The following is a 15469-nucleotide window of genomic DNA, read 5'->3' on the forward strand; positions in this document are numbered from 1 at the left end:
CGCAAAGAGGTCTATGTGAAGGTAACCCCAACGTTGGAATATTGTGTCCGCTACTGTGGGGTTGAGAGACCATTCGTGCGGAAGAAATGTGCGGCTCAACTTGTCCGCCCATACATTATCCACGCCCGGCAAATAGGTGACTGTGAGGTACATTGAGTGGGAAAGGGCCCACGCCCATAACTATGCAGCTTCCTGACACAGGAGGTAGGAGCCTGTTCCCCCTTGGCTTTCTCTGGAGACCAGGTTCCCTGAGTCTGTAGGTTGCCTACATGAGCACCCCACCCTAGGTTGGAGGCGTCTGTTGTCAAGGAAATTTGAGGTTCTATAGCCTGAAATGGAAGGCCTTGAGTTAGATTGGAGTGTTGCATCCACCAGGCCAGCGATAGTCGGAGCTGTGTGGTAACATGAACAATATTGGACATTGGCTGACAAGCTTGAATCTACTGGGATTTTAAAGTCCACTGCATAACTCATAGCTAGGCGGGCCATCGGAGTGACATGCACCGAGGATACCATGTGACCTAGCATTATGAGGAAGTGACGAGCAGTTGAGGATACTCGCGTCTGTAAAAGATGTGCCAGAGAGGCCAGGGTGAAAGCCCGATCCTGAGGGAGGAAGGCTTTAGCCTGTATGGTGTCTAGGTCGGCCCCTATAAAAGATAGGGTTTGGGATGGAACTATCTTAGATTTGGGATAGTTGATTAGAAACCCTAGGGAGATCAGGGTATGGATAGTGAGTCGCAAGGACACCAATGCGTCTTGCTGAGTCGGGGCCCTTATCAACCAATCGTCCAGATAAGGGTGGACATGGACATCCTGACTCCTGAGAGAGGCTGCGACTACCACGAGGCACTTGGTGAATACTCGTGGAGCAGATGCTAGGCCGAATGGCAGTACACAGTACTGGAAGTGACTAGAGCTGACCAGGAATCGCAGGAATTTGCGATGAGACAGAATAATTGAGATGTGTATGTATGCGTCCTGGAGATCTAGAGAGCATAGCCAATCTCCTTTTTGAAGAAGAGGAAGTAGAGACCCCAAGGTTACCATCTTGAACTTCTCTCTTTGCAGATACTTGTTTAGTGCGTGAAGGTCCAGAATTGGACAAATGCCACCTGATTTTTTTGGGATGAGGAAATACCGGGAATAGAACCCCTGCCCCCATTGGGAGAGGGGCACTGGTTCTATTGCCCAGGACTGGAGGAGGGTTGATACCTCCTGTTCCAGAAGGAGAGAGTGGTCGGATGATCCCCTCATCAGCCGAGGTGGGGAGTCCGCCTGTACAGTCAGGAAGTTGAGGTGGTAACCCTGAGTGACTACTGATCTGTGGTGATTGTGTGCCAAGTGTTGGTGAAATGGCACAACCGACCGTCGACTGGTACTGATGGAAGAGGAGGTTGGCCTATGCTCTCCAGGAAGGAGTCGAAACCCTGATGCTGGTCCTGGCTGAGGAGCAGGTTGGGTCTTCTGAGGTCGGGACTGCCTGGACTGACCTTTTTGATAAGGCTTGGAAGGGCGACCTTCTTGGTTTGTAGGCCGGACGCTTAGCATCTCGTCTAAATGTCCTCTTGGAGGTGGACGAGAACTCAGCAGGCACTGAAGAAAGTTGACGCAGCGTTTCATGGTGGTCCTTTAGCTGCGCCACAGTCTCCTGGATTTTATCTCCGAAGAGATTATCCCCAGCACAGGGCAGGTCCACCAACCTGTCCTGTACTTCTGGTCTGAGGTCGGAGGATTTTAACCAGGCCCACCTTCTTGCACTAATCCCCGCTGTGGACACTCTAGAGACAGTGTCAAATATGTCATACGCAGCGCGGACCTCATGCTTGCCCACCTCCAGGCCTTTCTGAGCTAGAGCATTAAGCTCATCCTGGAATTGGTCAGGTAAAGTTTCAGAGAAATTCTGTATCTTCTTAAAAAGGTTCCTGTTATACTGGGTCATGTATAACTGGAGGGAAGCAATGCGAGATATAAGCATTGAGCCATGAAAGACCCGTCTGCCAAAAGCATCTAGGGATTTCTGTTCCTTTCCTGGAGGTATGGAGGAATGAGGTTTGGAACGCCGTGCCTTTTTCTGGGCTGATTCCACAACCACAGAGTGATGATCTATTTGTGATCTTTGAAATCCAGGAGCTGACTGCACAAGATAGGTGGCATCTGTCTTACGGTTGACAGGTGGTACTGAACCTGGGTGCTCCCAATTTCTCTTTAGCAGATCAATGAGGATTTCATGAATAGGAATTGACATGATTTCCTTAGGAGAATCAAGAAACTGGAGTATTTCCAGCATCTTGTGCCTTGAATCGTCTTCTGTCTGAAGCTGAAATGGAATTATTTCAGACATTTCTTTAATGAAGTTAATAAAGGACAGATTGGAGGAGAAAGCCTTCTCTCTTCAGGGGGAGAGGGCTCTGAAGGCAGATCATCTATATCCTGGGAAGAATCATCAGTCCAAGGATCATAAGGGTGATCACCAGCTCCCTGAGGATCTTCAGAAGGGAGAAAAAGCGTTAATCCTGAAGGAACAGGCCTAGGCATCTATGGCATCGATGGAGGCACCGAAGGAACCGGCGACATCGATGGATGAGTTGGTAGAAGAATTCCAGACAGCGGTATGGGTATCTGTGTTTCTTCGTCTTCTGATGACACAGGTATTGGCATCGAAGGAAGAGGACATACCAGTGTTTTCAGTTCCAGGGCACCGAGCAACGCATCCAATCTACCCAGTAGCGGTGCGAGCGCCATGGGAATCTGATCGGTGACCGGCTTGGGCACCGGTATCTGCATCGATGGAGATTGATAGGGGGACCCCTATAGGGTAGAATTTTTTGAAAATTTTTAAAGAAGTTCCGTGAGGAAATTTCCTGTCAGGAATCTCAAGAGAGCTCCTTAACCCGCGTGGCTACTGCTGCGCGGGAAAATAAGAGACTGAAGGGGGACCCCTGCTGGATGCAGGGTCAGTACATTGCTGGGCATGCCCAGTAGGTGCCAGTCAAAGTTCTAGAAATTGACAAAAGTGTTCTGTGATTGGGCTCCATCCTGATGATGTCACCCATATGTGAGGACTACCATCCTTCTTGTCCTGTGAGAATAGGGAGTTTGTTAATGAGATCTAGATCTTAATATAAACAAAATCATATGAATCAGCAGAAGCAAAAATGTATGACATGAGCATGGCTTAAGGGCACACACTCCCTTTTCATCTCCTATTGCTTAACAAGGTAGAGTTTAGTAATCAGTTGGATAGAAATTAAGAGGCAATTCTGGAGAAGGTTAAAGATCACATCCATGTAGACTTGAGTCAGATTTTTCAGTTATTTTTGAAATAGCATATTTACCAGCAAGTGCATTAGAATTCAAGAAAAGTATGTATTCTTTAGTTGGATAGAGTTGATGTTTGGTTGATGTTTTGTTCTCAGGGCACAAATGGAGCCTGGGTCTGCAGTAGGAGCTCTGTGCGCTCAGAGCATTGGCGAGCCTGGCACACAGATGACTCTGAAGACATTCCATTTTGCAGGTGTTGCCTCCATGAACATCACTCTGGGTGTGCCTCGAATCAAAGAAATAATTAATGCATCAAAAGCAATCAGGTACCTTGCATGCATTTAGTACAATACAGTTCTTAGTAGCGGGATGCAGTTAGACATGTTTTCGATAGATTAAAACATATGATGCTACATGGCTTCTGAGCATTGAAAGTATTCTTGTCCTTGTTTTTCCATTAAATAGAAAATTAAAGAAGAACTGGAAACACTGCAGTTATGATCAAATATAAATGTTTTTGATAACGCTGGTTCCTGCAGGTGCACAGTAGTTTTTTTATTCTTCACTCCAGAATATGCTTAGCCCTAGTTCATTGAGATGGAGTTTTCCATTATGCATTCAACTCATATGAGTTGGAAGCAGGAGGCAGCATGAAGGCTGGATTTAAAAAAAGAAAAGTTTTATCATTTGTATTTGACTATCTCTAGTGCTTTCTCTGTCATTTGTATGCAGATTTACAGAAGTACATCAGAGACCATAATAAAATATCAGCAATAATATCTGAGGAACATTGAACAAACATAGGTACTCCTGCCTCTCACCATCCAGAAACATTAGTGGTAGCCATGCCCTTGGGGAACCCACCCACATTCAAAGAATATTGCATGTACCATACCTGATCTGAGCCCACCCCTGCTCAGAGAATACATTTCCCCTGCTCTCACTATCCAAAAGTATTGAGGGAGCCATGTTTTGGGAACTTCGCCCACATTCAAGAAATATATGCAGAAATTGTGGGAACAGTACCTGACCCTAGCCCACACACACTCAAAAGCTACATCTAGAAATATCTGTGGGAACCATACCCTTAGGAACCCACCCACTCTCAAATTATAGATTTATTAAAATGTATTTCCCTGTATGTACCCAGATCAGTCCAGACCGTGGGTTGAGCCTCCAGTCCAGCAGGTGGAGACAGACCAAAACTGTGAGGGTATCCTATATCAGGACAGAGCCTACCCTACACCCCTTCAGTATTTGCCTGTCTCCAGCAGGTGCAGGCAGCTGAACCTATTGTTCCCCTTCTTCTTCCCTTAGTTTCCCTGAGGGGATTTTCTTTACTTTTGGTCTGGATCAAGCAAGTATTAAATTCTTGTTTAAAAAAAAAAAAGAGGACTTTGAAAGTTTTCTCCATTTTTTTCCTCATAGAGACAGTTCGGTCTCTTCACTCTGCTGGGAGCCATGGGGGGAGGCTTGCCCATCCTAGGCCCCTTTTTCCCGGTGACAATCTGGGGTGATACTGGTAGTCCAGTCCCTCCCCCATTATCTAGCTGTCCACTGTAAAACAGTACCCTCTCAGGGAGTGTTTTTCCCCTAGCTTAGCTGAGCAGTTTAAAAAAAAAAAAAAAAGGGTACAAGCAGGGCTGTATTTCTTACTTTTACTTTTTAAGAACTGTGGACAGCTCCGGCAGCCTGCAGAGTTCAGTCGCTGCCTTCGCTGACCGACTTCAGCCCTGCACAGCTCAGCTGTTTTTACTTTTTTTTTTTCCTTCAGCGCTGATGCCCCATTCCAGTGCCTGTAAAGCATGTGGAGAGTCTGCCACACGTTTTTCCCGCGGAGGCCTCTGTTCAGGGTGCCTACCAGGTGAGGAGGGTCCCTCATCGGTCTCCTTGCCCACAGCGACCCGGGGCCGCATGACCAGGCTGTTCCTGGCCCGGAAAACCGCGGGAATGGTAGTCATCTTGAAAGCAAGCTCAAATGCAGAATCGGCACAGCTTTGTAATCTCCCCTTCAAAGGAAAATTGTTGTTTGGGGAGGACCTGGAGAAGCTGAGGAAGCATTTGGCGGATTCTAAAGGGAATAGATTGCCAGAAGATAAGAAAGGAAGTAAGAAGACCTTTCTGCCATGTTCTTGCTCACGGGATATGAGATTTTGCTCCAACAGAAGTTCTTCTGGATCCATGCAGAAGCAGGGTTGAGGAAGACAGCAGTCTTTTCGAGGGACCCGTAGGCTGGCCAGAGAGTTCCGGATAGGATTCTGGAGGTGTGAAACCTGTCCAATGAAGGCAAGCTGGTCCAGTCTTCCCTGGAAGTTGTCAGAGGAAGGTTGTCCCGTTTTTATGAGGAGTGGACCGGAGTCACTTCCGACCATTGGGTTCTGGAAGTAATAAGGGGCGCCTACACCTTAGAATTTTCATGCCCCCTCAGTGGACTTTGTGGTGTCCTGTTGCGTTTCGCCTGGCAAGCAGGTAGTGATGCAGGACACCCTTCTATGACTGCAGCAATTGGAAGCCATCATCCCAATGCCACAGGAGTTATCAAAAAATATCTTGTTATTACCATTACTGGCAAGCGTGTGCCTTCCAAGATCACCGAATGTTATTTGGCAGCCGCCAACGTTTTGCTTTAACACTGCATCAGGGCGGACTAATTTTTTCTCAACCCTCAGTCAGATTAAGCCCGACCAACAAGACAGGGTTGAGAAAAAAATTAGTCTGCCCTGATGCAGCATTAAAGTGAAACGGCAGCGGCCAAATAACATTCGGTGATCTTGGAAGGCACACACTTGCCAAAAGAAAATGAATAACATGGAACAAGTTGGGAGATAAGTGCCTTTGTTGTTTAATGGTGTTGGGAGACGTTTCATATAACAGAACATATAAAGCAATCTTCGTTCTTACAACTGGGCTCTGAATGTTTGAAATTTCTCCGTTCTGAGCATTAATAGAAATGGGGCTATAGAGCTAATTGGCTGAAGATTGTTTGCTGTTATGATGCTTGAAATACCACGTTAAACTTAATACCTTTTGAAATCACAGCTATCCAATTCTAAAAGAGTATCATCTTTAATAGGAATCACAAAAAGAAGATAAATCAATCCAGTAAAGAATTGAAGATATAATAATCCAGTAAGGAATTTTAAAGAAAATATAAAAAAAATAGGAGGTAAAAAGACAGGTGATTGAAATAACTGGCCAAAAAAGCTTCTGAGGTAATCAGATTCTCTGCCAGTCTGAGGTCCTTCCTCCTTAAATAAATAATACATGTTAAAATTTAAAGTGAAATTGGTTTGAATTCAATAAAATAATTTTTTAACAGTTATGGTAATAACAAGAGATTTTTTGATAACTAGTTATTATTTTGGATATTAATTAGAAACTAGTTAATCCCTGATTTTTCATCTGTTGGCCCATCTCAGGTTTGCCAAAGAGGATCTGGATCACCCTCAAATTTCTAGAATAATGTTCTTTGGACAGATGAATCAAAAATTGAACTTTTCAATTACAATAACAAATGTTTTGTTTGGCGAAAACTAAACATTGCTGTCAAATATGGTGGTTTAGGTATCACCGTATAGGGCTGCTTTGCTGCCTTAGGATCCGGATGGTTTGCCATCATTGACAGAACCATGAATTCTGCTTTATGTTAGAAAATTATAGAGGAGAATGTCAGATCATCCATCTGTAAGCTGAAGCTTAGCCAAAAGTAAGTCTTGTAGCAGTACAGCAGCCCTCAACATTCAAGTAGATCTACTACAGAATGGCTGCAGAAGAAGAAATTTTGTGTTTTGGATTGGCCAAGTCAAAGTTCCAACTTAATCCCTATTGAAATGTTGTAGCAAGAACTGAAGTGAGCTGTTCATGCAGGGAAGTCCTCAAATGTCAGAGTTGAAACCATTCTGTATGGAAGAATGGGCGAAATTCCTTAAAGGCATTGGAGAAACAAATCAAATGTTACAGGAAACATTTAGGTAGACATTGCTGCTCATGAAGGTGACACCAGGTATTAATGAAGGATTCACATACTTTTTCACATAAGGATAGTTATTGTTGAATCTTTTTGTTAAAATATATATTTTTTTGTCTGTTTATACAATTGGTTTATCTTTCTCCTTTATTGGGGTTTAGATTAAGACCCAATTATGTTTTGAATATAAATTGTGCTAAAATATAGACCATCCTAGGGCGTTCATAACTTTTTCTCAGCACTGTAGAGGCTGATATTCAAAGATTGCTGGGCTCCTAAGTTTTGGGCTGAAAATAGGTGCCTAATTTTAAATTAAAGCACCTACATTTTTAGAACAGCTATATCTTTCAAACTATTTTATAGCCAACTATTTCTTCACCTAGGTTAGGTGTCCAGCACTGGAAATCAGCATCGAGCGCCTAACTTCATTTCTCTGACCTAGTTCTGCCCCTGGCCTCGCCTGCTTTTAAGGTACCTAAATTTAGGATCCTTGTAAAATTAGGAACCTAAATTAGGGCACTCAGCAGGTGAGAATTTTTATTTTGGCAGATCTAGGTGTCTATCTCCTAAAGTTAGACATTTAGATGTTTTGAATGTCATCTCATAGTGGTTGTATCCAGATTTCATGTAGTTGGCTTCCATGTTTTCTCAGACTGACTGTTTCTCAGTTAACAGTTAATGTTTGTATTCTATTTGTCACCTGTTTGGGATAGCACGCCTATTATCACAGCTCATCTGGATAAGGACGATGATTCGGACTATGCCCGCCTCGTTAAAGGGAGAATTGAGAAAACCTTATTGGGAGAGGTAAGAGAAATGCTAGATTTAGGTGGTGGTAAATATTGAAAACACAAGACTTTAAATTATGATCCCCCTCAGCCATTGGCTGTCAGTGTGAGGTTGCTCAGTCTTCTTGCTTCGATTTATCCAAATGTAATTAAATAACACACTTTTCTTCTCTGTCCCCTTTGGAAGATGTGAATGTTTAAGCATTGAAATCAGCTACAAAAATTGATTATGATGGAAGCGGGCATGCATCTTGTTTTCACATGTGCTGTAATATACTAATGAATTCGTGCTAGACTTACTGCTACTTAGGTCCACACCAGATGGAGATTGGAAAGCTTGTACTTTTTTTTTTTTTGGCCTGGCAATTTCCTGCTGCTGCTTTGTACTTCCAACTCGATTGGAATGTGGTACCATGATCCTTCATTCACAACTACTTGGGAATTTTTCCCTTATTTTATATTTCCTCACCCACAACATACCTAGTCTGATCATTGCAATGACAGTCTTGGGATGGGAACCATGCTCTAGGGCTCCTTCCGAAACTCTGCAATCATAGGCCTTGAATCTAGTCACCAGGTATAACCCTTAAACAATAACCATGATCATGACACTGCCCCTCATCCCCTCCCCTTCCAGAGACTCTGATTCCCTGTATGTACCCAGATCAGTCTAGACCTCCTGGATTTTGCATCCCTGCCTTCAGATGGAGACAGAGAAAGTTGTACTGACACTGCTACATAATCCTGAGTGCCATCTGAAGTCCATCAGTATTTCTCTGTGTCCAGTAGGTGGTGCAAAACATGTAGTTCTCCAGTTTAAAAAAAATAATAATAATAAATAGAAGCAGAGAGAGAGCCTTCTCTCAGGGGGTTGCTAGGTCCTTGTGGGACTATCCCCCTTGGTTTGAGGCAGACAAGCTGGGGGGTTGGCGACCTTTAGTATGCTAGGTCCTTAGATCAGTGGGGTATAAATCTGGTGGTCCAGATCTATCCCCTTCATGAGGCAGCCTGTTCTCACTTGCAGTGTGTTGGGACTCTGGGAGAGGAGCATGGGAGCTTGGAAGGAGAGGATTTTCCTATTCTTCTCTCCTGAGTCCTCTCAGCCCGTATCTGGATCCTCAAGGCCTTTCTCCATGGACTTTGTTCTATTATTGCATGACACCTTTTTGTCAAAGCAGCTTGCTGCAGAGCTGTGTTATGAGACCCAGACCTGGCCTTCAAAGATGACTAATGTCTTTAGAAGGTCGGATCACCTGTTTTTGTGGCATGGAATGAAAAAAGATTGTCAAGCCTCTAAGGACACTATTGCGCATTGGCTTAAGGAGGCCATCAGTTAGATGTATATAGCTAAGGGACAACAGTTCCTGAAGGTTTGAGAGCCCATTCGACACAGTCTCAGGCAGCCTCGTGAGCAGATGCTCAGCAGGTTTCTCCAGAGGAGATTTGCAGGGCAGCGACATGGAAATTTCTGCACATTTTCGCAAGGCACTATCGGTTGAATGTTGGGAATCCGGCTTCCAAAACCTTTGGAGAGAGTGTTCTGTGAGCTGGACTCTCCAGGTCCCACCCTAGTTAGGGAGCTTAGGTACATCCCAGGAGTCTTTACTGATTTGGGTATGTACAGGGAAAGGAAAATTGGTTCTTACTTGCTAATTTTCCTTCCTGTAGTACCACAGATCAGTCTAGAACCCTCCCAATCTGTGAAGGAGGAGAGTCATTCATTCATTTTTCTTGGCATGGAATACAGACTTGCTTGATGGGTTCATGCTATTGTTTTATGTTGGACTTCTAAAGAGGTCACCATCCTCAGGTTTTTGGGGGAAGTTAAGAATTTGTTAACAATCAAGTGGTCTTATGTTTGGTATACTATTTTTTTGCTTGGATACTGGTCAATACGAGGGATTGCAAGTGGCACTCAAGATTATATAGCAGTGTCAGTAAAACTTTCTCTGTCTCAATCTACTGGCAAGGTTGCAAAACCCAGGCATCTGGACCAATGTGTGGTATTACAGGAACGAAAATTAGCAGGTAAGAACCAATTTTCCTATCCTGCCTTCATGGCATCCTCATATGACCTAGAAAGCTGAAGACCCAACTCAGGGATTGAACTGGGGACGTTTCATGGTAGTGCACAGCACTTACTACCTAAGCCACTGGGTCGGCCTTCAAATTCCATATCAATCCTGGAGTAACTAATTCCACTCATGGAGATAATGTAACTCCTAGATTGGTGACTGGATTTAATCCTATAAAAGTTCCTCAGTCTGATTTAATCAGGGAGTGAAGACAAACTAAGGCAAATCTCAACAGGAGGAGGATATAGCCCATCCCACCATTGAGATTGCTTCTGCTGGTGATCAGGGTAGAGAAAGAGAGGGAAAATCAGCAGGAGGAAAGAGGAAGATGAACAAAAATCATTAGGGTGGAAGGGGGGGGGAAGAAGAGGTTTAGAATCTACATGAGGGGAGGGCAAGAGAGGGGAATAGGAAATGGATGAAGGGAGGTGTATGTCAAGAGATAGGCAGTTGGCGAAAGAGAGAATCCATGCTGGCATGTGTGAGAGAATCCTTTTTTCCTTTCACCTCCTACCGACCCAGGACTAGATTTACATCTCACGTAAACCTAATGCACAATCTTCAGTGCCTTCCTGCCATCCTACCTAATGGGAAATCTGGCCCTACCTTTCCTGGTCCTGGATCCCCCTTCTCCCCATTAGATCCTTCCCTTTTTGTTCTCCCCCCTCAGTCCTTGAGAACTTATTTCCTTCTCCCTCTCCTCCCCATCCCTGTACCAATCCCTGTTTCTACCTTCCCTGAACTGATCTCTAAGATCCCTGTTTTCCCATTCAAAAATATCTAAAGAAATGTTACCTTGACATATGAGAGACTGAAAAATGATTATTTCAATAAAGCAAAATACAATTTCTATTTAATATGCAATCGTTAGAATTGCTAGCATTTTCTAAATTTTGCTGTAAAATCTACCCCTGAGTTGCCACAGGAAGTTGAGGGCTATATTTATAGTCCACTGGAAGGAAGGAATATGTAGTATTAAGAAATAACTGAGCATGTATGTAATTGTTTCCAAAACCAATTTGCAGCTCTGTACTTTTATACAAATTAAACTGCAGATCCTGTGTTTGAACTCTTTTGACCTCTTCCAGATTTCAGAGTACATTGAAGAAGTGTTCCTTCCTGATGATTGCTTTATCCTGGTTAAACTTTCTCTGGAACGTATTAGGCTGTTGAGACTTGAGGTGAATTTTGTTTCCATAAATTTGTGAATGCTAGAAAATATGGCCCATTGGACATGGCCTATCTTTTATCTATCAAGCATACTGCATGTAGTCTTGAATCGTCTAATTATCTGGACTTTGTGTTGGAAAGCTTCCCCTTTTTCCATATTATGTATGCATTCTTTTGTGGATTTACTACCATTAATGTCAGATAAATTCAGCAGCTACTGATTTCTAGCAGAATATTTACTATTGCAGAAATTCATTCTTGGCAAATTTTCAGAGTTTTGCCACAAATATGAGTTGGCAACCTATCTCCTTTTGGCTAATATGTACCTGGGTAAGGCAGATGTAGCTCATTTTTCACCTGATTACTTTTTGTAGCTTTAATTGACTCTGACATTCTGCTAACTGTTCTCGACAGGTAAATGCAGAAACAGTGAGGTATTCCATTTGCATGTCTAAGCTGCGGGTGAAGCCTGGAGACATTGCTGTTCATGGAGAGGCTGTTATCTGTGTGACGCCCCGTGAGAACAGTAAAAGTTCCATGTATTATGTTTTACAGTTTCTGAAAGAAGAGCTGCCTAAGGTAAGGAAAGAAAAAGCTGTGCTTTCGGGAGGTTTGTTCTCAGGGAAAATAAAAGGGGACAGAAAAGGAATACCCTGCTTGCCTAGCATTAGAACAGGGGCTCTCAACTGCTGGCCTGGTTTTCTGGGTGCTCAGAATGAAAATGCATCAGATATATTTGCACACGCTTAGTCCAAGAAACAAATTAATTCACATGTTTTGGTTTTTGTGTAAACCAGCCCTGTCTGCAACGCTCAGGAGTTGGAGCTGAGAGCTCCTGGCTTAGAAGCACCTTCCAACCATCTGCTCTGGGGGGTCAATAGAAGGGACTGAATATTATAACTACTTCTATTGGCCCATCAGTGCTATTGATATGTTCAACCCTGAATGAGGCCTTTTGTGAAGGAACAGTGCTATAGTTTTGAAATCTGTGATTTTAATTTTTTTTTTCCCCCACAGAACCTAGTGGAACAAAATCAAGGCCCACTACTGCATTTGTTTCCCAGCTCTCATTGCTCATTTCACCCCCATCTTCACCTCCTCTTTCCTCCCCAGTTCCCACTGCTCATTCTCACTTCCCTCTTCCCCAGCCCCAATTGCACATCCTCATTGCTTTCACTGCATGTTCTCTGTGCCAATGCACCACCCTCCCGCCACTGTTGATTCTCAGTGACCCCTTATCTTTCTCCCCCCCCCCCAGCCCCCACTGCTCTTTCTCTATGCTCCCTCCTCCAGCTCCCTTTGCTCGCTGTCTCTGATGCTCTGTGGCTCAGTCACTTTGTGCTATGCAATGCCTTGCTCACAGGCTTCTCAACTGTCTTTGCAAGAACAATGCTGCCAGGGCCTGTTCTCTGTGCTTCTCAGCCTTCATCGTGAGAACAGGACAGAGTATAGACACCACACAGCTCTCAGGAAATGTAAGCTATATGGTACCTGTACTCTCAGTGCTGTTCTTGCGATGACAGCTGAGAAGACCGAGAGTAAGGCACAACCTGGCTCAAAATGTTTGAACCATGCGGGAGCAGGAGCATTGGGAGCAGGGCTGCTACCCAGTCACAGTTCTGTGATCCCTTTGAAAACTACTGGTTTAAATACTAGAGAAAAGGGAACGAGAAATAATCTTAGTTGGCCAACTTGATGAAGATCGGAGCACCTTTGAGGCTAGTGAACACTGGCCAAAAATAAAAGGATACCTTTAAGATTTTGGAATATATGGGGCTTTCAAAATTTGGTTTTCAATTGAAAACCAAAGTTTTGAGTGTATAAAAACAAAGGGTATAGGATGGGTTTGTTTATTATGAAAGAAAGAATTGCTCATTGATATGTACATTCATAATTTCCATTAAAAGTATTCATTAAAAATTATATGGAAATACAGAGTTTTGTAGAGTCTGGGACTAAGTATGGTTCGGATGGTAAGAATAGTAAAAGCAGATCAGTGTACAGTCACAACAGACTAATGCATTTTATCCATTGCTATGTCAGACACAGAATTGAATCCTTATCATTAAAGCTGCATTTTATTTTCTAATGTGGAAAGACAAGAAAGGTGTGTGGATAAAGTTGAGAGATTTTAATAGTGTGCATATGACTGTTAGAATAATATGCTATCAGGTTCTGACCACTTGTTATTTTTGTTGCCAACAAAGATAGTGGTACAGGGTATCCCAGAGGTGTCACGGGCTGTTATCCACATTGATGAGCAAAGCGGAAAGGAGAAGTACAAATTGCTGGTGGAGGGTGATAACTTGCGAGCTGTTATGGCAACCCATGGAGTCAAAGGGTCAGGAACAACTTCTAATAATACCTATGAGGTACTGCTTTTCTCTGTCAGCAACTGCTGCATGTTCACTTGTGTTGTATCTGCAAGTTAATGGAAATATGCAGGTACAGAAAACTGCTAAAGAAAGAAATCTATTCACAGATGGCAGCAAAGGAAAATGACTTCCACATAAGCACAGATTTTTACCCGATAGTTGTAATCTAGGTTATAATTCATTGTGACAATTTCAATGTTCTTGCACATTTCTGAAGATTTCTTTGTTTTGTTTAACAAGTAGTATAGTACAGTGCTGCATTACTAGACCTGCTAACTATTACTGATCGGATACATTCGCCTCCCCCTTGCTGTTTACATGCTTTGTATGGAAATGGTTTGCTTCTGTTTTTTCCTTTTTCATGGTTGGAGCACAGAGCTGTGAAACCTGGAGGTCTGGGCTGGAGTTTTGTTCCTATCACCCCTCACTCAGCATGGCTTGCTGTAGGAGGCTTCTTATGCAACTTGGGATGTAGAGGTTTATGCCTCATCTCATCATTCACGAAAGGCTGTAGCAGTTGTGTAGAAGCATTAGTGTTACAGGTTACCCTATTGGAGCAAGTCACATAATCAGAACATAAGAACTTAAGACATTGCCATGCTGGGTCAGGCCAAGGGTCCATCAAGCCCAGCAACTTGTCTCCAACAGAGGCCAAACCAGGCCACAAGAACCTGGCAAGTACCCATACACCAAGAAGATCCCATGCTACTGATGCCAGTAATAGCAGAGGCCATTCCCTAAGTCAACTGCTCTTTCCTCTGGTTGTGCCCTGGACCTTTTATTTAATGCATAGCCTGCACAATGCTTATGTGGGAGATCTTACCAAATTCCTTTCTTATTTGAAACATTTTGAACATTTCTCCAACTTCAGTCCCTCATTGATTTCTCATTAGGTAGAGAAAACGCTGGGCATTGAAGCTGCTCGATCGACCATTATCAATGAGATTCAGTACACGATGGTAAACCATGGGATGAGTATTGACCGCAGACATGTTATGCTACTGGCAGATCTGATGACTTACAAGGTTAGTACCATGATACTTCAGAAGTTTGTTTGCATAGGAGAGTGCTTTTGTCATTTAGACAAGTCTTCAGATACCATAAAGGAAATTTTGTATTTAAAAAAAAAAAAAAAAAAAACAACTTGTATTTGACTTTGGTAAAATGTTTGTTAAATTGACTGTTAAGATTCACTACTTTAAAATTAACATTGATTCAGCAGCTGAAGAAAGCCATGTTGTCTGACAGATGTTGAAAATAACTACAAAGTTCTTTTGGATATGAAAGCTAAGAATGAACGTGTTCATCATTTTCCTCCATGCTTCCAGGTCAAAGCTGGGAAGTGATGCAGGCAGCCCTGGACTGGCTTCTTCAATTGGCGGCAGTCGTGCCAGTATCCAGAGGAGAGTGGAGCAAAAATCACTACTCCATCTATTTTGTAGTTCCAAAAAAGGAAGGCTCCTTCAGATCTATTCATGGTTAATGCATGTTTGAACGTTCCTAATTTTCCAAAGGAAACTCTACAATCAGTCATTGTAGTGGTTTGAAATGGAGAATTTCTTAGGTCCTTGAATCTCTCCAAGGCATACTGTCACATTCTCATCCTGAAAAATCACCAGAGGTTTCTGAGGTTTACAGTGCTGGGAAGCTATTTCCACTTGTAGACCATGCTTTTCAGACTCATGAACACTCATTGAACCTGTTCCATAGTAATGGTGATGGTTGCGGCAGTGCTCTGATGAGAAGGGATTGTAGCTGGACAACTGGTTGATTCAGGCCAAGTCGGAGGATGAAAATCAGTGCACCTACAGAGTGATTGGTTTGCTACTG

General features: G+C 43.2%; 1 protein-coding gene across 3 annotated transcripts in view; it reads left to right on the forward strand.

Annotated features, from left to right (window-relative positions):
- POLR3A (RNA polymerase III subunit A) overlaps positions 1–15469 on the forward strand; it is a 222880-nt gene that overhangs the window by 186328 nt on the left and 21083 nt on the right. For all 3 annotated transcript variants that reach the window (XM_029609511.1, XM_029609509.1, XM_029609510.1), the window contains 6 exons: positions 3420–3590; positions 7945–8038; positions 11183–11275; positions 11679–11843; positions 13472–13636; positions 14533–14664. In XM_029609511.1, coding sequence (XP_029465371.1) covers positions 3420–3590; positions 7945–8038; positions 11183–11275; positions 11679–11843; positions 13472–13636; positions 14533–14664 — 820 coding nt within the window. The remainder of the gene's footprint in view (positions 1–3419; positions 3591–7944; positions 8039–11182; positions 11276–11678; positions 11844–13471; positions 13637–14532; positions 14665–15469) is intronic.

The sequence above is a fragment of the Rhinatrema bivittatum genome, chromosome 7, assembly GCF_901001135.1.
Source record: "Rhinatrema bivittatum chromosome 7, aRhiBiv1.1, whole genome shotgun sequence".
In the NCBI taxonomy this organism is placed as follows: Eukaryota; Metazoa; Chordata; class Amphibia; order Gymnophiona; family Rhinatrematidae; genus Rhinatrema; species Rhinatrema bivittatum.